Source organism: Lepus europaeus, chromosome 3 (genome assembly GCF_033115175.1).
Source record: "Lepus europaeus isolate LE1 chromosome 3, mLepTim1.pri, whole genome shotgun sequence".
NCBI lineage: Eukaryota > Metazoa > Chordata > Mammalia > Lagomorpha > Leporidae > Lepus > Lepus europaeus.
Window position 1 is genome coordinate 109,833,159 of NC_084829.1, and position 25,740 is coordinate 109,858,898.

At 40.6% G+C, this 25,740-nt stretch overlaps 1 protein-coding gene and 1 pseudogene across 4 annotated transcripts in view; both read right to left on the reverse strand.

The window, feature by feature from the left end:
- Positions 1-1,716: 1,716 nt before the first annotated feature.
- Positions 1,717-25,740, reverse strand: part of LAMA4 (laminin subunit alpha 4) — a 150,185-nt gene continuing 126,161 nt past the window's right edge. For 3 of the 4 annotated variants that reach the window (XM_062186635.1, XM_062186633.1, XM_062186634.1), the window contains exons 28-38: positions 23,688-23,821; positions 21,622-21,786; positions 20,788-20,941; positions 15,004-15,191; positions 13,532-13,721; positions 12,418-12,573; positions 10,142-10,301; positions 8,295-8,425; positions 6,774-6,867; positions 6,187-6,306; positions 1,718-2,390 (exon numbers count right to left, since the gene is read on the reverse strand). In XM_062186635.1, the coding sequence (XP_062042619.1) occupies positions 2,245-2,390; positions 6,187-6,306; positions 6,774-6,867; positions 8,295-8,425; positions 10,142-10,301; positions 12,418-12,573; positions 13,532-13,721; positions 15,004-15,191; positions 20,788-20,941; positions 21,622-21,786; positions 23,688-23,821 (1,638 nt within the window). In that variant the 3' untranslated portion in view covers positions 1,718-2,244. Of the gene's footprint in view, positions 2,391-6,186; positions 6,307-6,773; positions 6,868-8,294; positions 8,426-10,141; positions 10,302-12,417; positions 12,574-13,531; positions 13,722-15,003; positions 15,192-20,787; positions 20,942-21,621; positions 21,787-23,687; positions 23,822-25,740 lie in introns of all 4 variants that reach the window. The other variant, XM_062186632.1, reaches the window with a different exon arrangement.
- On the reverse strand, positions 13,973-14,066 carry LOC133757183 (U2 spliceosomal RNA; annotated as a pseudogene).

Sequence of the window (25,740 nt, forward strand, 5' to 3'; positions counted from 1 at the left end):
TTCAGTGTATTCTGTGCACAGGTTCAGTTAAGGTCCCAGACGCTTGGATTTAGCATCTTTAGCCTAAAAAGACACTCTAAGCGCTTAGAAGATTTTGCTTGGTTTGTGTTTTTCCTTTGTGGTTGTTCTTGCTTTGGTTACCAACTGAAAAAGCATGTCATTTCAAACCCTGAAAATTTCATATTTCCAGCCTCTCACTTTGGGAAATTCCATTCTGGATTTGTGTTCTTTTCTGGTGACAGTTGGGCGAGCTGAGAAACTGGTGCCCTGTTAGACAAGCCGCAGCAAGTGCTCCCCCGATGTTCACTCTGAGATTAAACCCCTACCCCCAATCTTGCTTTATTTCTTTATGGCAACTGTCTGGATCTACTGCCATTTGGGCTTGTGAGTCCTGCTTTAGAGATCATCTGAGGGGTGACTTGAGGTCAGATCATTTTGGGGCAGGGAAGGAAGGGGACAATTATGCTGTCCCTGGTCACAGGTATCCTTGTTTTGAATCTTGGCTCCTCAATTTAGCTGAATGACAGCAAACAGTTTTCCTGAGCTGTTAGAGTTTCCTCATAGGATTAGTGTGATGAACAAATGAAATAATCAACTATAGCTGATCATATGACTGGCAATTAGTAAAGTCTTCTATGGACATCTGCTATAATAGCTGCCTTCACTGATAACTTCAACATCATCTTTGTTTACATACCTTAGACTGGTGGGTAACAAGGGAATATAAGTAGATATATGTGTGTGAATATACATGTGTATATACATATATGTGAATATATATGTGTATATATATAAACTTTTACATATGTAATCTTTTCAGGGCAAGAGATTGTTTTATTCCACTTGGTGATTCCTTAAAATATTTTATGCTTATCAAAAATCATTCCTTTTGTATCATGTAAGTCCTCCTGATATCAAGGCCTATTTTCTTTTATTCTATCTTTAGAGTTGATTATCTTTCCATGTATAATTTTATTTCAGGTTCTGTATTTTAATACCCCGCCAGTGGTTAAACTCTATTTTTCTTTTTCTAGACTTCATTAATATAGATAGTTGGAAAAAAGATTATAAAATTTTAGAAATAAGATCAGCTATATTTTAGGTATATGGGGACAATTGTAGGTGTTGGAGGAAAACTTAATAAAAGGAATTTAATGCTTTTAAATTGAATTCTATTATTTTTTCCTTTACTGTAATGTGATTCCTATAGAACATACAATGCCTCTCATTATCATCTTATTTTTCTTTTAAGGAGATAAAGAATGGAAAAAGTAGTGTAATTCATTTTATTTCTTACCTAGAAAAAATTAGTTCCAGAACTGTGTTAGGTGGATCCCTAACAACCCTCTCCTGGGGGCAGCTTGGGAGAATAGTGCCCACCCTACACCAAGGGGACCATGAGGTCCATTATGAAGTCCTAGGAAGATTTCAGGAAGCCCTCCACCATCTAGACATCCCAGACAGGGAAGAGGAGGGAGAAACAGAGGGCCCATACCCACATCCATGAAAACTCCAGTCTGAATATAGACTGGGCTTGGTCCTTTCCTAAAACACTCACCTGGTCTATCAGGTGTACACTCTTCATTAAACTTGGCTAGCACGCTTACTGTTAAAAAACAAAACTAAACAAAACAAAAAACCAAAAAAAGAAAATTAAATTATACTACCATTTTTCTAGTAATATGTTAGAAATTTACTTTATTAAACCTTGCTAATGGCTGCTATAAACCTAAAATATTCTTGTTAAACGGATAGATCAAATTAAGGTGTTAAAAACAAACTTATCACCTAATTTTAGGCTATATGTAAATTAGTAAATCTTTTTCAAGATAAAGGTAGCTTAGGACAAAGAAATTTTGGGTTACATTGAAAGGTATCTTCCCTGAAAGAAAGATGAATCTGAGAACCTAGCCACACTTCAAAAAGGCGTGCCAGTGTTTATTTAGAATCCCTTCTATTTTATTAGAAACAGGCACAGTAATTTCACCAGCAGGAAGCAAGTGTGCTCTCCACGCAGGGACGTTTACCACTCCGTCACTGCAGCCCACTGCAGACACTTTGGGATCCAAGGTAAGACTCCACATGACAAATACAAAGCATCCAGTCCCCGATGATTCATGCAAGTTCTGTTCAGCCAAATGAAGGCTTCCACAGGGGCGAAGGGCTGCTGTTCCTCTCGGCTGGCTTTGTGTTTATCTCAGTGCTCTGAAGAACTCTGTACTTGGGCAGCTGTGCTCGGCCACGTCAGGCGACTGGGCAGGAGTTGACGCTCACGGCGCCGCTGACCAGGGCCGCCTTACTGAAGCTCACCGGGCGCCCATCAATCACAAAGTGGCGGATGCAGCCTGTGAAGGGCTTGCCAGGGGCCAAGCGTGGTGTCAGCAGAGACTCTGGAAAGAGAAAGAAGGAAAACCAAACGTTGCTATGGAGGCATTCCAAACCTGTGCATTATGATACGAGTTGAAACAGTAATTGCTCATATCCTCAAAATAAGTTGCATGTCAAAAATAGAATTGACTCAGTTCTCTGGAACATCCTCTGCTTTTGAAGTCATACAAATGTGGTAATTTCAATGTTTTATCACGTTTCCATGATCAAAGTTCTGTATATATTCTCACTGTCACTTCTAAGGCTAAAATTGACCACTTACGCAAGAATATAAAGCCTTAGCAGTGAATTTTCATTATCTGCCTATGCTTTGTAGAGTTGATTTCACCTGAGCCTCACTTATTTTGTGTGTGTTGCTGAGAATGGGGAAGGACATTTTAACTTCCATACTATTTTTGGACATGGTTAATGTTTCTGTCTAATTCCTATCATTATCCTTTACCCTTAAGCGCCCACGTTTTTGCCAAGCTCAGAAAGCTTAATGAGAAAATAATGAATTCAAATAAACTAAAATGTAATCTTTCTGAGCTCAGGGCTTCAGAACTACGAGTAGGGTGATGATCATTAGTCTAGCCTTTGTGTGGGCCCAGGTGCCATGCTGTTTATCAGAGTCGCTTTCTCCCCTTATCTTAATTAGAGATCTAAAAGGATGCTTATTAATTGTACATACACAATTAAATGTGTTGAGCTGATAGAAATAATGTAATTTAAAGTAATTTAGAAAGCTTAGAAATATGAAATTAAAATCCATTTAGTCAATGCTTAGCATGTACAGACACCTACGTGAGTGGTAGCAGACAAAAGTAACTCCGGAAAGGAGATAAAACAGGACAGCAAATTAAACATCATCAAGCAGCTGTAATAAGTTTGCTAAGCAATGGAGACTAAGATCTTGCAGAGCTGCATACTGAATTTGAGATATGGAGATAAGATTTCATATTAAGGACAATAATCATAAAGTTTAGATTTGTAAGGGGTCTGAAAGATCATTCCCTTTGTCTCTTGATTAGTAGAACTGTATATGTTTCTCACACCTGCTCAGTGTACTTCACCATCAGAATAAAATATAAGGGAACTGGGAAGGTTACAAGGGCTTCAGACATCTAAGCCTCTGCCCATTTAGGAGATCAGATTTAACACGGGTTTTGCTTCTGCTCAAGCTTGCCGCCCCTTGCTTCATGGAGAAAACTCTTTGGAGGAAATAATTCATAAAGCAGTTATGGTCTGCATAACTCATCACAAAATTTATTACAGGTAATGACAGAGAAGTGCCTCAGGACCCTAGATAACTGATTAATAAAATCAATACATGGTTTTAAGAGAGAATGTTTGAAGGTTTGACTATATATATGTGTGTATATAAAATAACACAGGATAGTCAGTAAAGGAATGAATGGTTAGACTGGTTAGACCTGTGTGTGGGCTGCATTAACTTAAAAAAATTCTTTAACTTCTAATTTTGATTTTTAAATTCTCATTTAGTAAGATAGGCTCTTTTGGTACATAGAAGGTATGGGAAGACTCCGGAAGGCAGTGACAAGGAGGGGAGAAATGATCAAGGATGCTGTGCTGAATTTGATCCTGTCAACAGGTCTTTGGAAACCAGTGAAATATTTTTTGCATTCACTAAGTTTTATTGGTAGAAGTAATGAACACCTAGGATTCTGAGTGGTATTAGACAACTGGTTGGGATTCAACGAGTACTCAGTGCATATAGGGGTTTATTTATGACTACTTTCTTTAGTTATCCTTAATGCCCTGGTTTCTTATGTGATTTTCATGGAAATAATCTTTTGAGCTCAGAATGATACAGTTAATTACATTTAGTTTGAATTATAATTGCTTTTGTTACAGGCTTGCTGCATGATTCCTAGTTCGAATTAAAAGCTGCAGTGGTACAGTGGGCTAGTGGTTAGGCCCCCTGGCCTTCTAGTTCTTGTGTACTGGCTCATTAGCTAAAATTTGCTATTCATCTTTGGAAGGCTGACCCACGCTTTAGGTACATTTTGCCCACCCGGCCTGTAGAGTTTACCCACTGTTGTAGAAAGAGATGATGGCAGTGTATGATGCTGGAATCAGACTACAACAAACAAAGAGAAACATCTGCATGATGAATAAGCAGTCTGGGTACACAGGGAAGAATAAGAACTGCAGCTGGGCCATTCTTGTCTTGTCCATCTCCTGAGGCCTGGCACAGGGCTTAGTAGGCGCTCAATAAATGTTTGCTGTGTGTTGAATAATGCCATGTTCCCTGTCTGCAAGGAATGTACTATTTAGCATCAACAATATTCTGTGATAAGCACTACAGCAGTGGTAGCATACCTGTGCTAGGGAGAAGGAGCATATAGATGTGTGTGTAAGCTTGAGTCCGTGCTTAGTTCCAAAGGTTGGAATTAGGTTAGGGGAGGAGTGGGGGCAGTTGTTCCTTGAAATGTCACTAGGGGAAGATAGGAGCAACAACATTTCCTAGAAATTGAGGCCCTGTGTACAGGTGCCAATCCCTGGAGTCAAGAGAGCATCTTTGCATATTTAGGGAACTACAAATCCCAGAAGGTGTGGGAAGACCCCCAGAGGCAGGCACAAGGAGGGGAGAGATGATCAAGGATGCTGTGCTGAATTTGATCCTGTCGACAGGTTTTTGGACACCAGAGAAATATTTTAAACTCTGTTGTGGTTTCTAGGAAGGCAGCAGTGTGCATAAATAAAAGAACTGATGTGTCATATTGCTCATACTGCACCCGCATGAAGTGCCCTGGTAATCTTTGCCAGAATTCCTTCCAGAACAACAGCCAGGAACAGGAGGAGAATTGGGGAATGGTGATGGCAATGAATGGGGGAAGAAAAGAAGGGTCTCAAATGGGTCTTTAGGTACTGAGTTATTATCATTGTCAATGTAGGTGTTTGAAAAATTCACATTATAAAGGTCAGGAACACTTAGTTCCTACTATTTTTGGAGTCCCCAAGGTCAGATGCTTAATTTTATCTGTGTTGTCTCATTCTTTAATTACTTTCTGCCTTCACAGGGGTCAGTCTAAAATGATGTAGTTGGGAGATTTTCAAAATTCCCACCAAATCCCAGGTGTGAAAATTTGGCTATCTTTTTATATCCCACTCCCCATGTTAGTGAAAGGTGTACCAACAATTGCATCCCCCCAAAGAACAAAGTCCCTGCTTCTGATGTTTAAAACAATCATGGGGGGTCTGTACGTGTCTGCCACTACCCTGGACTATGCACTATTCTTGGCAGGTAACAGTAGCAATATTATTGATGTTACACAACTGCAGCTGGAAACGTCTCTCAGGAAATGTCACTACATAAGAATAGTAGAACTTACAGTCCACAGCTATAGTTCTGACACAACTGTGCCTTTTTTCCCACCAAGGGAGGGAGTAATTATTAGCTAACTTTTAATCTCTAAGATTCTCAGATTCTAGAGCCGTATCAGTGAATGAATCTGCGTGAGAGTTAAAGTGGAGTATGTGTTTCACTGTGCATATGGTGGAACATACTTAAAAGAGGAGAAAGAGGAAAAATAAGCATATATGGCAAGACAGGAATAATATTTACTGGTTAGACTGCTGGATTTAGTTTTTACGTGTCATTTTGTTCTGGTCATTAGATAAGGAGCCCTCATCTTCAAGGTGCACTTTCCTATTGAAGGGCATTGTATATAAGATCCTTTGGGCTATTAGGTGAAGCAGGAAAGCACATGGCTCAGTTCTTAATACTATAAAAATAATATGAAAACTTACTGTGTTTTCGGATTTGGAAACTTATCCCCTTTAAGCAACACTCACCTGGAACACCTCCAACAAACACAGGCTCCCTATGATCAACTGGCTTTGGATTCAGGGGTCCAACCACATGGTTCACCTCCGAGTCTACGTCCAACTGAACCACATTTGAATCTCTAATAACTGAAATGCAGGGAAAGACAGGACGTAAGTGGCACTGGTTCTGTTAATTTTCAAGTGGAAAAGACTGACTAATCATAACTTTCTTTTATGTACTCCAGAATAAGGCCCTACTGTTTTTCTATATCACTGAAAACAATAATGTCTAAGCAGGCAATCATTGTAATATTTTCATTGGAAAAGGGAGAATACTTAGGGCACTCTTGGTGCTACCTTTTTGCTCCATAGATTAGGTATTATTTAGACAGCCCCTCCAACACCATTTGGCAGCATTCTTATTTTTAAATCACATATGGATTTAATATACAATTTTAGTATAATAACATCTGACTTTCTTCCTGGCTACTGTTAGACTGTCAGCCATTGCCTATCATGCAAGCTGAAGTATACGCTCTGCCAGGCCATCATCCCCAGGCAGGTGTGCAGGCTTACCCGTGTGAAGGAAACCTACAGCACTGGGCTTTTCTCACCTGTAATTCTGTGCCACCTGCCGTCACAGAGACTCTGCTTGGGTGTCACTGAGGTGGAGAAGTCTCTGATGCCATTGTTGACCTTCACTATGACCTGCAGAACACAAGGTGCATTAGACAATTTAGTTTCACTTCTGTTCATCATGATAAAACAGTTTCTTAAATTATCTACCATGGGAAGCAATATTTAGGGAAATATCCAAAAATGTTTGGCTTTGCAATTTGAACACAAGGGGTCACTCTTTGGTAGGTGATTGAAATAGTTTAACTGTAGTTCTCCACGGAGACAGAACAAAATAATTACAATGGAGAGAAGATAGGGAGAGAGAAAATGGAGTGTACTGTACAAAGCACTTTAAAGCAAGGACTGGGAAGCAAGATGGCTTGTCTTCCATTTATCTTACTCTCTGCCTCAGTTTTGTCATTTGTAAAAATCAGAATGATCATAATATTAGCATCATAGATGGAGTGGATTGAATGAGTTGATCCATATAAAGCTTTTAGAATGGTAACTGACCCATGGTGAGCACCACATTAAGGATATGTTTTATGGCTTGTTTAATGTATTTGAACCCAAATAAAAACCAGGTTTATTAATTTAGAGGTTTCAATGAAATACGCCTTTTCTATAAGATTTATTTTAATGTTTTCATGAATATTCTTTAGTAATATTTTAAGATGAAAGTAGTATTTAATTATAACATAATTTTGTATTTCTTTTTTTTTTTTTCTTTTTTTTTTTTTATTTTTATTTTTGACAGGCAGAGTGGACAGTGAGAGAGAGAGACAGAGAGAAAGGTTTTCCTTTTGCCGTTGGTTCACCCTCCAATGGCCGCCGCGGTAGCGCGCTGCGGCCGGCGCACCGCGCTGTTCCGATGGCAGGAGCCAGGTACTTCTCCTGGTCTCCCATGGGGTGCAGGACCCAAGGACTTGGGCCATCCTCCACTGCACTCCCTGGCCACAGCAGAGAGCTGGCCTGGAAGAGGGGCAACCGGGACAGGATCGGTGCCCCGACCGGGACTAGAACCCGGTGTGCCGGCGCCGCAAGGCGGAGGATTAGCCTAGTGAGCTGCGGCGCCGGCCATAATTTTGTATTTCTAGCAATTGAGAACAATATACATATATAGATATCTGCGTATCTCAGATATGTATATATTACATATGAAATATATACATTTTAGATACTTAGAAATGTTTTTGTGTTTGTTGATTCTGATATATTTTTGGATGTATCTGTTGCTTCCACTTGATAAAAACTTCTCAATTCTTTTGATAAAACTCTATGTTTTTACTGGTTATCTTTTGTTCTGTAACTTTCTCATATTTTCATGACTTCTAATCAAATCAACTTCCAACATATGAATTTAAATCAAATATTGCCCACATTTAAGCATCACATTACAGCCTCCCTGTTTTTTCCCAGTTATGGAAGATTAATAACTTTATGGAATAAAAATGTTTTAGATATAAAATCCAAGGGCAGATGAGACATACTGTTAAATTATTTTTTTAAGATATTACCTGTCCATTTTTCATGTGAACATTTAGGTACTCCCCATTGACACTGTGGCCATGAACAAGGGTTCCAGAACTGCTTCTGGGACGGACTTCAAATGCAATTTCAAACTTCAATCCAATATTGAAAGATTCATCTGTGGAGAGAAATACTGTAAGCTCTCAAGAATATCCAAACACATTTTATTTTAGCCATGGCATGACTTTGTAGCTATTCATTTTTGTATCTATCTTTGAAAGTTTGGTGCATTTTTCAACAGGTAAGTAGAAAGTGACATTTTCCATGTCTAACTCAAAGTGGAAAGCTCTAGGGGACAAAGATAACATATCACAATTGTCATGGGGCCTGGGCGTGGGGACAGCACACTAAAAATACACATGATGGGAATTGAGGGGAGGAGAAATTAATTCCAACTGGCAGGACCATTTATTACTTTAAAAGTGAGAAGGACAGGGCAATGTGGGCACAGGAAGGAGTATGAACACAGGCAGAGGTGGGAGTCCTTAGAGACCCTGGTGAAGGTCAGTGTGGCTGGACTGCCATTGCAAGGGGAGGAGGTGTGGAGTAGGGAGCCACACCTAGAAGGGCTCCAACGCTCAAGCATAGAGGTTAGACTTGAATTTGCAGTCACTGGCCAAATGAGCCAACTTGATCAAACCTGTGTTTTAAAATGATGCTTAAACAAAAAACTAAAATTGTGCCAGTCCTGCAGAGCACTTCAGGGGAGAGAAAAGTGAGAGCAGCAAAAGTATTTAGGAGCTGTTGCTGTAGTGATCCAGAAAATCCTTACTAGGAGTAGCTGTGGTCACTCCAAAGGGCTCACTGCCAACCCCGGCAGCTTGATAATATTCACTCGACATGTTTCCTTATAAATAATTTAAAAAATTTCCCTGCTATTAGTTAACGTTGTGGAGTGGCACATACATTGTGAAGCTGGCTATGCATCTCAAGCCCTCCAAACCTTTAGAGTTCTTATAACTGAAATTCAACTAAACACTAAAATAAATGAGTATAGGTGCATCAGCTAGGAGTAAAAGGGGGATGGGGCAGAGAAGGAAAAATAAAATCATGAGTTAGATGAAAAGAAGAACTATTACCTCTGATTATTCTGTTGGACATGGAGGTGGCTAAAGACAGGATGCTTGGTGAAACTGTCATTTATTTATTCAGGCAATGTATTAGTACTTAAGTGCCCTGAGGGTAGAGAATGTGTGGTTGCATACCGCTTTCCTATGCATCTCTCCAGCACCTATTCTAGCACCTTCCTCACACGTAATGGCTGTTCTATGGAATGTTTGTTGGAATGGATTGTATGGTGATTGTGTATAGTCTGCTAGGATTTCATTAATTTTAGAACTATTATGTTCCATCATCTGGCACAGGGACTGCTATACAGGAGGCATACAATAATAACTGCTTCATCAGAAATTTCTGGAGGATAATGTTGTTTGCTGGTATTGGAGGGCAGGAGGAGCACCTGCCACCTCTTTTAGGAGGGACAATGGCTCATGCTAAGCGGGGCCAGAGGAAACACCTAGATAAGCAAGATGGCCAAGTGCTGACACAGATTAGGCCACGGAGCAGCATAGGAAATTCTAAAGGAGTCACAATGGTCTGCATCCAGAAGTTTGGCAGCCTCGTGGCAGCTCTGGTCAGGAAGAACAAACAGATGGGTACTGCACATGTGTGTGGAGAGGTAGGAGGGGAGTAAGGTGGTTCAGAGGAAAGCAGACCATCTTATATGGCTGAGTTTGTCATTCTTAAATTTTAACTCTGGATCCAATATTCCCTGTTAGTCATCACCAGGAAAAACACATTTCGTGATTGATGTTTTCAACATAAGCCTTGTTACCTAGCACCACGTATCCTCCTTCTGTTGAAAAGTAAGTTCCTGTTTCCATCGGACCTTCAAAACAAGGGGTCACACTAAACGTCTGAGAAGCAGAGGGGATGGAGGCGCCATTGAGCTGGAGGTTGCTGAGACAGCCACTGAAACTGTAGACTGAATTAATCTGAAAGAAGAAGACATTTCTTAAAATCTGTCTTCTCAACTGTGAGAAATAATCCCGCGGTGTATTTTCATAAGAGACAGCCTTGGTGCGGGTACGGATGATATCAGGCCACAGTAGCACACAGGACAAAAACCCCAAAGTAGGTCACTGCCGAGCTTGCTTTGTGCTCTTTGTAACTTTCAGCACTTCTGTCAGCTGTAACCACCCCATGCCTAGCACACATTCTGGTATCTTGGTTCCTGAAGCCTTGCTAGCACAATGTTCCTCCCCTTCCCCTGTCCTAGACGTGCCCAGCAACTCCCACTCCATCACCCCTCCCTCATTCTGCCTTAGGTGCCATTAAGGTTTAGATGAAACTTCCCAAGTTTCTCAACCAGCGAGAAACTGGGGAAGGGACTTCTGCATGGTAGGGATAAAAGGAACGGAATTTCTGAGGTTAGTGCCAGCTTCCACCTGCCGGCCACTTCTCTTGAGGCCATGCAGCAATAAACACCTCACTTTCTGCTTCCTTCATGTTTCTGAGTCCATCCTTTGGTGGAAAAGTGGTCTCAGGTGGGCTTATTTCTCACATCAGCTCTTACCAATGCACTGAGGAGAAGCAAAATGACTTGAATATTGGAAGTAATCTCTTGTGTTATTTTAGCTATCTGAGTAAGCAATACTTTTCCAGATAGTTACTTTAAAAAAATTCATTTGAAAGGCAGAGAGACAGATATTCCATCTCCTGGTTCACTTTGCAAACGCCCACAAAAGCTGGGGCTGGACCAGCCAAAGTCAGTAGCCTGGAACTCAATCTGGGTCTCTCACATAGGTGGCAGGGGACCAACAACTTGAGCCATCACTTGCTGCCCCCAGGGTATGCAATAGCAGGAATCTGGAACCTGGAATCAGGAGTAGATCCAGGACTTGAACCCATATGCTCCAATCAATATGGGATGTAGGTACCCAGAGTGCAGTCCTAACTACTGTTGCCAAATTCCTGCTCCCAGGTAGTTGCTTTTTGACTAGTCCTTTGAAACTGGAATTTCTTATTTGAGAATTCTAGCCTGCCATAGTAAAGCTATGGAAATTCTTACTATGACCAAATAATTTGCAGCCATGGTTTTCAAATTGTATAGTGGAAGTATCCTAATTTGTTTTCTCTTAACAATGACAGCTATGTCCAACATCACCTGATTCTGATGAGGGCTAGCAAAGTACTTAAAATCTTCCATAGCTAAAAAAACAGCAGAAATCTTGCATTTCTGGCTTCATTAATTGTTTTGGTGGTTGCGAATTCATCATAGCACAGGATATGAAACTTGGGCCACTTTAGACAACTAATTTCATCCTGTGTTTGGAAATCTTTTACGGAGTTTGTCAGGGCATTGGAACTACTTATCTAAAGTCTTATTACAATCTGAACCATCAGCTTTTGCTTCATCTGTATATATTAGGGCTAAAATCAAACCTTAATCCTGTCATAATGACTATTACTCAAAAGACAGAGAGCAAGAGATGCTGGCAAGGATGTGGAGAAGGGGGAACTCTGATACTCTGTTGGTGGGAATGTAAATTAGTGCGGAAAACAGTATGGAGACTTTTTTCAAGAACTAGCAATAGACTTACCATATGATCCAGCAATCCCACTACTAGGTGTACACCCAAAAGACATGAATTTCTTCTATCAAAGAGATACCTGCACCACCATGTTTAACAACACTGTTCACAATAGTTAAAATAAAGAATTGATGAAGTGTACATTATCATATGAATGGATAAGCTGTGATTATAAACATATAAAATGAAATAACATTCGGCTATAAAAAATGAAATTTCATCGTTTGCAGTAAAATGATTACAAAAGGAGGGCATTATGTTAAGTGAAATAAGACAGGCACAGAAAGACAAATACTACATGTTCTACCTTATATGTGAGACCTAAAAGTTAAAAAAAAAACTCAAAAAATAAAAGAAAAATGAAATGCCTGTGTGTCAGGTTTGCTGCAAATACTCTGTTTTGTCAAACTTTGTTTTAAATCTTTGTTAAGCAAACTGCTATGAATCCTATGAAATGAGGACCTGATTCAGTGATTATCTACCTCTCAATGGCTCTATCTTGTCACGCCTGGCGTACCTGAACATTCTTCACAGCCCTTCCAGGAGCCACACCTCCCAAATAAATGGGGCCCTTGATTTTCCAGGCCGCTCCAGTGGGAGGAAGACTTTCTTCCAGGACTCGGAGACCATCAATTATCAGTCGGCCACTGCTCTTTTCCCGAATAAATATCACCTGGACAGAGAGAAGGAAAATAGCGCATCTCAGGTCCCTTCCACGACTGGGGAAATGGCTGTGTGGCTGCTGGCTCAACTCCATGGGAAATCTGCAGGAAACTCATTTAAAAAAGTGATTTCTGCTCTGAAGGTCTGGGGTTTGTCTCTTCCTTTGCTTGGCAGGCGTCTGGCTCTCTGGTGTTTGGAGTGACAGAAACTTAGTCCCTTATTTGGTTTTGTTTTATAGCGCAGCATTTGACTTTCTTGGGAGCTGTCACCTCATTTTACACGTGCAAGGGTCTTTCTCTAGCACACATTGAGATTACCACTTCGTGTACTGGAGGAAGTGATCCATATACTTTCTGACCACCACAGAACAATGTAAAGCCATAGGCTGACTTTCTGAACACCACTTAGAACGTTAGCAGAGTTCTCATTGAAGCTCTTCCCAGTTGTCCAGCCCACATGTTCTCTACTCCTTCAAGCTACTTGTAATTAATCATCATGCATCTTGTATTGCTAATTCTTGTGGTTATATGCTCACTATTTCTCCCAATATTTGTCTCCCCTGTGATGTGCTGTCTTCCTAAGTGATTTACGCTTAGCTTTGTGTCTTCCACACCTTAGTCTTTGTGCCTTCCATACCTTAGAGACGCTCAATATTAATGATTGAAAATTAAGAACTGATGGGTGGTGGGAAAAGGTCAGGTGGAAACATCATTAGAAACTAAGCTTCGGTTTATGTTGGCCTCCTGTTCTGTTTCCAAAACCACTACAATCATCTTGTGACTCCCTTAAACTGTATGTGTCAAGCTTTTTATTAGGAATTAATAAGTTTTTGAGACTGAACTCTGAGTTCACAGTAGCAGAATTTTAAAATCAGTATTTCTAGAGAAGCCAATGGTGGGGCATTAGTGTCAGTCCTTTAGACTCTGGTGGGTATTTGCTGACAGTGCTATTCTCTGCCTTCAACTTACATCATGCCACAATCCATCACTGTATTTCTCCTGGCTTCTAATCTTCAGTTTCTTGTGACCCACGTTAAACATGAAAACCAAGCGACCGTGTGCTAAGAATAGAGTCATGAAGTCATTCTCTTCTTGATCTGAGACATAGAAAATCATCCCGTGGGAGGAACGAGTTTTCAGACGAATGGAAAACTGAGCTCTGATAAATGAAAAGAGAAAGCTTACATGTAACACAAGACTGAGGATAATCTTTAACTCCTCAACGCAATTCAGTATAAGGAAGGAGAAATAAGTGGCTATTCTATTTAATCCCAAGCGTTATGACTACAAATTATCTCTTAGCATTATTAATGAATATTGGATAAATATGGCCAGTTCAAAATTGTAAATTCTTCTCTACTTCCTTACAAACAAGATACATTCCACATTTATGGAAGTTTCATTTCAGCTAAAGAGTTTATCATATCTGGCTTTGCATATATGCTTGCAATTTAGTGAAAAATTTATACTACACTTGATCTTAGCCAAAAGGCCGAGAAGCGATGTGTGAAAAATTTATATACTAACAGAGTCTTTTTTATGTGCACAAAATACTAGTGCACGCTTACCCTTGCAGAACAAAATCTTGCATATACTAATTTGCAAGCAAGTAATATTATTTGTGTACCATATAAAATACTGAATATATTTTCCAAGTAAAAATTAACTGACAGATATCACATGTCAAAGGCAGCTACCTGAATGTGTAGAAATTGAACAAAACTTTCTAGAAACTTAGCTCCAGGCTATGGCCAAGATATATTTATTAGGTTTACTTCTGGTTTGATTAATTCTAAATTCTTCCTTGAGAGTACAAAATGCGTTCTGCCTGTTAGCTAAACTGCAAACTAGAAGGCATAAGAGGTTCCTTACTGAATGCATTGCCTGAATGAATGTTTGAAAGAGCTATATAAGACCTTTATAAGAATATGTGGGTACTGACACTATAACTCTTCTGTAATATTAAATAGCCTGGAGGTTTGTGAAGCACTGGGAAGAGGAGATGGGGTTTGAGACAGCTGGATGGCCATTGACATACAAGCACATTTGTATTTCCAATGTCTTACTGAACTTACAACAATTTGGAAGCCCTCTCATTGATAGTCAGAAAGCAATTTGGATGGGGGTAGGAAAGTGCTATCAAGGATTGATGAGGATGCATTGGAAACTTGCCCCATCATCGTTTGCCTTGATTGTCTTTTACTTTTCATCCAACACAGCACACTGCTGGGAGAATGCTGTTTTATTTGGGAGTGAGGTCACAGAGATGATCCTTTCTTGGAAAGCACGACTCATGTGCTAGTTGTTATTGATTCTGAAGGTAATGAAATAGGATTCAGGTGCCACAGAAAGGAATTATAGGAAAAAAGATGAAGTGTGGCAAAGAAGGATGGAGGCCAGCCACGACAGGGAGGTTCTGGAAGCAGAGTGTGTTACTTTACTTTTCACCAAAATCTCCTTTCAAGTGTTCAAACTCTTGGCGGCTGTTGGCTGTCCCTCCGTACTGATAGGCATGCTCTATCGCTCTAGGGCTGCTGGAAAGCTGGCAGTGGGAGTCTCTTGGAGTGTTCCGCTCCAGGAATTTCAGGCCAGCAGGATCCCATGAAGGTGCATCTTTACTTTTCTCCCCCTATACAAATAGGAAATAATCAAAGTAAAGGATAAAAGTGACATACTAGCAACAAATATTAATTTGTGATGTCCTTACCATTAGTAATAAAAATGAAAAATAACAAAGCCTATATTATTTGTGCATTTCTATTCACTGAGTGTTAGATGCTTCTCTTTTCTTCCCCTACCACCATATACAAATGACAGCAGTAGCTACAGCAGTAATAATATAGCAATGTAGGAAATTAGTAAACACAAACTCTAGTTTGTGATAGTAAGCAGATTTAAACTGAATCTAAAGAGACAAAAAAAAAAAGAGAATACAACTGCTCTATAATTTACATTAAGCTCACATTTTAAATACAAGTGAATAATGGAAAAGTTGACAATAAAATAAGCCTAGAGAATCAATCAATAAAACTTTCCTCTAGGCAACAATATCACTGTAACACAGAGATTCTGATTTATACATATTATGTAAAATGTTAACATCATCAGCAGTATCTTCAAATACCTAAGAGTATGTTTGGTGATAGGATATGTGACCAAATTTTCTGTGACATGATACAGAAAAATTTAAAAATATATCACACGCTTCAAAATGTACTGCTAGTGTTAAAAATTAGAGCTGTGAAGTTACAGGCTAACATTACTGATCATTTTGTCTTAACTTCTTGAGCAAAATAAAAGTAAGTGCAAATAAGTCAGCATTTAGTAGTTTACAATAAAGTAAGTGTTTATCGAGTATTGAACGGTTAGAAGAGGAGGGGAAGGAAATCATGGTTCTGCAGCCTCCCATGGGTGATATGTGGTGGGGATCAGGAAGATGGGTGAGAAATGACTCCTGTTTTTTTTTTTTTTTTTTTTTTTTTTTTAAGGAAATGAAAGTCTATTTGGAGAAATGGCATTTAAATAGCCAACCAGAAAACAGGTTGGTGCCAATTAGAAAGGGCCTTAGATGACTTGCTATAGGTTGAGCCATACCGGTTTTAAAAGTGGGCAGTGGCCTTCACTTCAGAAGACTGTAAAGAGGGAAGGGGAGGAGACGCCTGGCGGCTGGCAGGAGTGGGCAGCATAGCCCGAGAGAGAGCAGAGCAAATATGAAAGACAGTTTCTGGTTCAGGATTTCTGAATGAACACACATAGTTTCCTAATTCCCATTGAAATGTTGGAAGAACTATACACATAAAAATAAATCTATAGCAGTCCCGGAAATCTAGAGGAATTTCTACTAGTAGAACAAAGCAATGTGGATTTTACAATGCAGATTGGAACAGATTGATAACAAAGCCCTTAGTCTCACATAAGCAAAAGACAAGACCTCCAAAACAAACAAACAAACAAACAAACAAAACAAATAAAAAAAAAAAAAACCCAATGCATATTGTTTTGGCCAAATACCAGAATTATCCTTAAAATCCGGAGGTGGTAGGCAGAAGACCGGGTAAAAACGGCAAACTGAGCTGTGCCAGTGCCAGTGCCCTGCTCTTGGGCAGCAAGCCCTTCCCATAGGGTTCCGGCAGTGGAGCCTGTCGCAGTATTGGTGTGGTTGGAGATTTAAGGGAGCCCATTGACTCACATAAACTAAAGGAAAGTCCACCTAGTTCCCAAGTCTCTTCTTCCTTTCCTCACATGGGCATAAGGACCCAGAATCTGATTCAGTACTACAAAAGCAAGGCTTCCGTCTTGGGTGAACGACATCTGCTCAATTCCATCATTACTCCTTGGACCAGGACCTCATCTACAATCACTGCTGTAGCTTCAAGTCATGGGTGGGAAGAATGGGTGGAGGAGGGCTGCAAGGAGACTCTTTTCCTCTGTTGTGTCCTGGGGAAGCTCCCCCACACCCAAGCTGTACTCCAGTCTTGAACATACCTTATAATGGAAGCCACTACCATCTTCCTCTCGCGGAGGAGCCCAGCTGGAAGTGCACTGTGCACAGCTTGGAGAATGGGAAGGGAGGGTGCTGGGGAAGATTCCCAGGCTGTGGTTGCCCCCTGTTCTCTCCATTTTGATGAAGAGGTTCTTACTCTTCTCATCAGTGCATCCACTTAACCAGAGGTTAAGTCATTGTGAGAAGCAATGACTTAGGCTCCAGGGGCTCAGGAAAGCATGGGTTATTTGGAACACAATAGTCTCAATTTAGCAGGCTTGCCTTCCTCTGCTTCAATGTGGGAACACATGGCTAGATAGGATCTGAATCTTATCTGTCACAGAATGAATAAACTCTGATCTGTTTCCACAAACACATGTATCTCAACCAAATACTCTGTTAATAATGTTAATGTTAATAATGATAAACAAAAAGTTTTAGCTTAGTTACTTCATGATCATACAGTTAGAGACTCAATTTTCTATACTAAAATGGGTTTGTGTATGGGCATTCTCAATGAACTCCACTTGATTTCTTTTTTTTTTTTTTTGACAGGCAGAATGGACAGTGAGAGAGAGAGAGGCAGAGAGAAAGGTCTTCCTTTGCCGTTGGTTCACCCTCCAATGGCTGCCGCGGCCGGCGTGCTGCAGCCGGCACACCGCGCTGATCCGAAGCTAGGAGCCAGGTGCTTCTCCTGGTCTCCTATGGGGTGCAGGGCCCAAGCACTTGGGCCATCCTCCACTGCACTCCCGGGCCATAGCAGAGAGCTGGCCTGGAAGAGGGGCAACCAGGACAGAATCCGGTGCCCTGAAGGGGACTAGGACCTGGTGTGCTGCACCGCTAGGTGGAGGATTAGCCTGTTGAGCCACGGCGCCGGCCTATAGGTTCTTTTGTGTTAGATAACAGCCAAGCTAGTTAAGCTACTAAAGAAAAAGAGCATAATTCATTATAAGGATATAGAGATACCTTACACAACCAAGAGAAGATAGTATTGTGAGATCCCACCAGGAGCCAGTATCAAGAGCTAGAAAGAATCAGGGTACGCCCTTTAGAGAAGTTTCTGGTACCTTGGCTTTATTTCTCTGAGTGTCTGCTTTTGTTCTTTGTCTGCACACATCTTTCTGCCTTTTACTCTTTCTACAAAGCAGCTTGCTTTCTCTGAATATGATCAACATAGAGCTCATAGGTTTACATGTTTCCTATTCCATGGCCAGCTCAGGGTTCTGGGTTCTGTTTCCAAGGAAGAGAATTTGGTGGCCCTGGTTAATTCACATGATCTATCCTGATCCAGTGATCTGTATCCGGGAGGTGAGATCACATACCTAAAAGACAGGGTCTGCCTAGTGTTTTAAAACACAGACCTGTCCGGTGGTGCAGTTCTCAGAGAGGAGAGTGTATGGCCCGATACTCCACAGTGATGTATATTAGACTACATAAAGTGTTCATTGTGACAGTAAACAACAAATGAGAAACTATATTCCCAATTGAACTTGAAACATAAAAACTATGAAAAATTTAAGGCTGGAACATAGGTGATAAGATAGGCATTTTCAAATATTCCTTGGGAAATATAAATCCTTGTTACTTTTTTGGAAAGTAATTTGCCTTGATCCAGAGATTCTACCTTTAAGAATCAATCCTGAAAATTTATTAGCAGTATACTCAAAGGTTTATGTACAAGATTCTTCACCCATAAAAGGAAAAGACTGGAAACAACTGAAGGTCTATTAATGGTTCAGTAACTTATAATGAATGCATGAAATGGAGTACTAGGAAGCAATTATGAAAATAAATTATTATAATTCCAATTACTTTGATGTAGTCTTGATAACAATTTAAACCTGAGGCCACAAGCATTTCTTGGCAACTATTTAAGCAATTGAAACAGGATAACTAGATTAGAAAACCACTGGCTATCTAGTTACCATAAAATATAAATGAAATATATAGTGCTTATATGTCTTGTTACTACACAGTTGGGAAGTTTCCTTTATTTTAATAAAATAACAAAGCTTGTGCTGATATCAAAAAGTTTATGTTAATAGGCTTGTTGATTGTAACTTGAGGAATGAAATGTTAGAAACTACACTTGATAGCTTCATTAGAAAACTGTATTCATGTAAGGGGTAAAGTGTGTTGGCGTAAAAGGGTGATCTTCCTCTTCAGCCTGTCACGTTAACCTGCTGCCTATGACCCACCCTCCACTGTTCAAGTGTCAGCTACATAATCCTAAGGACAAATCTTTCAGCATCAATCTATATAGGTGAGTGATTTCATCTGAATTTTATAGTATTCTCTCAAAAATCCTTTTAGGAATTAGTCCTCCAGAAACATAGTGCTTTATAGAATATAACAAGCAATATGCACTGGATGTTTACCATACGCTTTATACTGTACTAAAGTGCATTTCATGCATTAACTCATTTAATCCTCATTACAACACAATGATACAGATAGTTAAATAGTTAGTGAGCATCTATTGTTTGCAATATTCTAGTGTTTTAGGGAACATCAGTGAACAAAATGAATGAGCTTGATTTCCAGCAGAGGAGACAGAGAATAAATAATAAATAAATAAATAAAGCCTAATAATAAAATATGGTGTTATAGAAAAGGAACAAATAGGAAAAGGAAAGGGAGACCAGTAGTATTGGTGGGAGGCAGGCTTCAGTATTAAACTGGAGTTCAAAGTAACTCTCATTGATCAGATGAGGGCTGAGTGGTCCTAGAGGTAGGAGACATTATCTGAGAAGATATTTGGGGAAGAGTGGTTCAGGCAGAAGCAGCACTCAAATACAGCCCCCAAAGAAGGAGTGTGCATGGCCTGTTCTAGTAATAGTCAGAAGCCTGGGGAGAAGAGTGAGTGCACTGAGCAAACTGGGAAGAGATGAGCTCAGAGAGGGAAAGGAGCCTCTGATGAGTTGTAGGGTTGGGATTTTACTCTGAGTGCAGTGGGGAGCTGTATTGAGTAGAAGAGTGACATGTGATTCACATGTATTAGGATCTTGCTGTTGGGTTGAGAATAGACTGTCAGGGAGCAAGGTAGGAGCAAGAAGACCTGTTTGGAGAAATTATTGCAGTAATTCAGATGAGAAATGGGCATGGATGGGAGCCCTGGCACCTGAGTGCATTGTTAAAATCGTACCATGAAAATTGTGGGAGGTTTTGAAAAGGGATTAAGTGTTTCATTTGTAATGAAGACAGATAACATGCATGCTGGGAATAAACAAATGAGAAAGGATACATAGTAGTCAGAGAAGGGAATTTTAAAACCCAAGATTTTGTTGATGGAGTGCCTCTTGATGTCACGTGTCACCTGTGCACGTGAGTGGATGAAGAGACGTATAAGGAAGGAGTGGAAAAGGAAGGTAGGGTCACAAACTTTCATAACGTCAATGATGGTGACAAACGCCTGAGATCATTACATGGAAGCAAATGGTGGGAGAGATTTATAGTACTAAATATTCCATAGTATATGCTTAAATTGCTAGGCGCACAGCAGTTAAGACAACTGTAATGAGAAGTAGTTGGAAGTAGGAGTGAACAGCTTGTTCAAATGGTTTCTTTGAGAACAAGAATGGCTGCAACAAAACTGATAAACTGTAATACCGAGGCTGCAAGAATCCCATCTTTCACATGTGCACAGCTGCAAGCTAGAATCAATTCTACAAAGCAACAGTGTCTAGAGGTGTGCACAAGGAATATGAAGGCAGCAAGCAGATGGCACAACGCTGTCCTTTACCTTTTTGTTCTGACTGGCTTTAGGCTTCGAGGAATTTTTTCCTTTTTTGTGAAGGAGAAACAATGGTGACGGTTCAATGGGACACTCATACAGAGAAGTATGGACCTTTTCAGAGTACCGCTGGAAATCTTCCACCTCCACATCCCTGTCTGGCCTGTGTTTGTAACAGAGGAAAATACATTTCAAAAATACTGTTCAGAACTACATTATGAAAACTATACAGTTCAAAGAACTCTGTCCATTAACATGTGCGTGTCTTTACCTATCAACCACCATCATAACCAGAACTCTTTAAGTTGTCATTTAACCAACTGATTCATAACCACCACGAACTGACTATGGAACATCTTTTCCTTTACTGTATTCTGTTTCTTAATGGCATCAGTTAAAGCTGTGCCTTAAACTAAAGAAGAGTTTCTCAAACCTCTGACAAGGTGTTCTTTTTTTTTTTTTTAATACTTACTATTCCATTAATTTAATATTTTTATCTCACTGTATGCCAGGCACTGTGCAAGTTCCTTTTATGTGCCTTTTCTTATTCATCCTTTATAACAAGCCTACCAAGCAGGCACTATTATTATCTGCATTTTTCAGGTGAAGAAATGAAGACTTACCTAGCCATGGTTATGCAGAAATTAAAGGACAAAAACCCAACACACAAACCCAATTATGTCACTTGCTCAAGCATATAGAAGCTTTTAATTACTACCCTCTAATGCCTTGGATAAATTTCATTGTTGTCAGTTTTAATAATGTAAATATTTCCACAATTGTCTGGATCTTCTTTATGAATCATGTAGGTTTGTTAGTGACAAAAAATACAAACCAACATACCTGGTAAAGTAGGCATTACTTATGCAGCCAGTGAAATTTGCATACTGGGGACTGATGGGTGAGCCACCGAAGTAGAACTTCTTTTCCCCTGTTTGTGTGTGTTCTGCTTTCCCTTTGGTAGGATTCTTACTCCCAAGTCTGCTTTTGTCTACTATTAGTTCATATCTGCAAGAGAAACAGTTTCTTTAAGTGCTATACAGCTAACCTTCGACCTCAAGTTCCACTCCAGGTTGGACAAGGGGGTTCTCTCACGGAGTTCATGTGACACTTCTGGTGAACGAAAACACACTGACCTCCAGACTCCTCACAAGGCACAGCAGGAAGTGGTCCAGTGTTTCTATAGACTAAGGCCCTCCAGGCCAGAGGGGAGTTTAAACCCATACAGCAAGATGTTCAGATGAGCAGTTACCAGCATGTATATATTTGAGTGTGTAACATGGCTTGGTAATCATCTAATCATGTGTGTGAGAGGTGAATTTCATAGCAAACACATTGGGTAGTTTTGTCCTGGTTGGAAGTGGAGTCTAGAAACAGTCTACTAACATTATCTTTTGGTGAGTGGGCTCCACAGTGGGAACATAGAATAGCTGTGGTCTCTAACAGTGGTTTATTTTTTTTTTTTTTCAAAATCTTTCTTGTGATGAAAAAGAAATTTAGTATTAAATATCTGAAAGATAAAGTTAGTGGGTTTTTTTTTTCTCTTTTGTTTATATCAGAGGACTAGAGAGAGAGAGAGAGAGAGAGCGATATCTAGAGAAAAAGAGAGGGCTCCTATTCACTGGCTCACTCTTCAAATGTCCACGATGGCCCCAGGGGCTGGGAAATCAATTTAGGTGCCCTATAAAGGTAGCAGGAACCCAGTTACTTGAGTCGTCACCACCGACTCACAAGGGTCTGCTTTAGCAGGAAGCCGGAGTTGAGAGCCAGAGTCAGATATTGAATCCAGGCACTCCAAAATGGATGTGGCACTGGGCCAAACAGCTGCCTTGCAAGAGCTTTTGAAATGTGGCTATCAATGCAGCATCCTCAATTGTTTAGTTCAAAATCTAATCAAGACCAACATTTGCTGAACTCCGCGTGCACAACACACTGCAGTCCATCTAGTAAGCAGTGTGAGTAGGCACTGCCTCAGGGATATGGCTTATTGTTTTATATAAAAAAAGAAAATAGACTTTATATAGTCATTTATTTGGTTTGTCTTGAAAATGAATATCTTAGGCCGGCGCCGTGGCTCAACAGGCTAATCCTCCGCCTTGCGGCGCTGGCACACCGGGTTCTAGTCCCGGTCGGGGCACCGGATTCTGTCCCAGTTGCCCCTCTTCCAGGCCAGCTCTCTGCTGTGGCCAGGGAGTGCAGTGGAGGATGGCCCAAGTACTTGGGCCCTGCACCCGCATGGGAGACCAGGAGAAGCACCTGGCTCCTGCCTTCGGATCAGCGCGGTGCGCCGGCCGCAGCGCGCCAGCCGCGGCGGCCATTGGAGGGTGAACCAACGGCAAAGGAAGACCTTTCTCTCTGTCTCCCTCTACTGTCCACTCTGCCTGTCAAAAAAAAAAAGAAAAAAAGAAAAAAAAAGAAAATTAATATCTTAAAAAAACCTAGTATGGGGCTGGTGCTGTGGTATAGCAAGTTAAGCTGCAGCCTGCAGTGCTGTCATCCCATGTGGGTGCTGGTTGGGGCCTTGGCTGCTCCACTTCCAATCCAGCTCCCTGATAATGTGCCTGAGAAAGCAGTAGAAGATGGCCTAAGTGCTTGGGCCTCTGTACTCACATAAGAGACCCTTAGGAAGCTCCTGGCTCCTGGCTTTGGACAGGCCCAGCTCCAGCCATTGTGGCCATGTGGGGGAGTGAACCAGTGGTTGGAAGAAATCTCTCTCTCTCTCTGTAATTCTGCCTTTCAAATAAGTAAAATACATATTTAAAAAAAACCTCCCAGTATACTGTTCCTTCCATCACTTTTTTTTTTTTGTTTGACACTAGAAAAGTGACAGACAGCTGCATTTGATAGAATTGTGCCCTGCAGGCTGAGAGGTGTGGTGGGAAGGACGCAGCGTGGGGCACTGGGCTTACCTTGTGGGGGAGACAGAGGTGACGATGAAGTGGGAGAGCCCGTCGTTGTACTGCTTATCTGCCGACTGAACCTTGGTGCCCTTTACGTCCATGACGACTGTGCCGTTATCCAGGGAAACGGAAAACACGTTGGACTGGAATGCAAGCACAGATTTCACGTAGGAACCCCAGGGATCCCCGAGAGGGACACAGTCGCAATATTTACTCAATGATGTTACTTAAGGGAACAGACCCTTGCTTGTAAAGTAAGTTATGAATAACAGTAACAACAATAAAAAATGCTGCGATTGTTTGTAATGGTTCCACTTATAAAATCAGAGGTATTTCTGTAGAAAAAGAGAGTTCCCTATATTTAGAACTGAAAATTTTTGGTTATTCTGTCATACTCAGAGTTGTCCAGTTTCAATTATTTTACTAACTCGGCATGTCTAGTCCATCATCAGTCTCCCTTGAATACTTTAAAAAATTTTTTTTCCCCAAAGAAACCTTTGATTTAAGGAATACAAATTTCATAAGTACAACTTTAGGAATATAGTGATTCTTCTCACCATACTCGCCCTCCTACCCCTACTCTTTTTTTTTTTTTTTTTTGACAGGCAGAGTGGACAGTGAGAGAGAGAGACAGAGAGAAAGGTCTTCCTTTGCTGTTGGTTCACCCTCCAATGGCCGCCGCGGCTGATCCGAAGGCAGGAGCCAGGTGCTTCTCCTGGTCTCCCACGGGGTGCAGGGTCCAAGCACTTGGGCCATCCTCCACTGCACTCCCTGGCCACAGCAGAGAGCTGGCCTGGAAGAGGGGCAACTGGGACAGAATCTGGTGCCCTGACCGGGACTAGAACCTGGTGTGCCGGCGCCGCTAGGCGGAGGATTAGCCTATTGAGCTGCGGCGCTGGCCCTATCCCTACTCTTACCCCCCTCCCATTCTCAGTCCCATTCTTCACTAAGATTCATTTTCAATTAACTTTATACACAGAAGACCAACTCTATTAAGTAAAGATGTCAACAATTTGCACACACACACACACGCATACACATAGTTGGAGAACAAGTTTCATAGTTAATTCTCATAATACAACTAATTGAGGACAGAGGTCCCGCCTGGGGAGTTAGTGCACAGTGACCCCTGCATTGATTTAACAGTTAACACTCTTATGTATGACATCAGTGATCACCATAAGTACTATGTATGACATAAATATGTCAATGATCACCTGAGGATGACCATAAGTAGGGTGTATTTTTCTCTGAAGGAGAAGAGAACTTCCACTTTTCTTATGGCCTTGTCTAAATACTGACGATGTTTGTGGACTCAGAAGGCTTCCATAGCCTTGGCAGCTTACATCGAGAGCCTCAGGTGATCATTGATGTCATTGAAATAACATCTTATAGCTGAGCTCCTGTTCATTAGGAAATCCAAAAACAGAGAAGTATATCTGTTCTTTTTACTCTTTTATAAATTAAACCACAAGCGAACTTGTTCTTAGTATGCTAACAAGGGTTCTTAACGTTTTTGTGCCACAGATGCCTTGGCAGGTTGGTATTACAATGGATATGATACACTATGATAGAGTGATACATGGACTTTAATAAAGTCTAGGAGCAGATCTAATAACTAGTGAAATTCAGAAGGAGCAAGCAGCAAAATGGACAGTTTGAGATATATGTGAGAACTGTAATGTGAATCAAAAATCTCTGTTTCAACTGATGACAAGGTCACAAGTACTGCTAATACTATTGTAGTCTGTTGCCTACATTCATAATGGAAGATAGTGATAAATTTAAGTAGAGAAAACAAAGGTGTAATTTTTTCCCCATTCAAGTACACAGATCCCTTGAATCCTATCCAGATAGATAGATAGGGATGAGTTGATGAATGCAAGGCTAAGAACTCCTCATGTACTATATACATTATTCACACATTATACACACACACACACACACATACTTTACAGAATATCTGAAATGAGGCTTACTGTATATCTACATGTGAGTCAAAATTAATCTTCATAGAAACTCACTGTTAATACACACAAAATGATTTTTAATAGACAAAACA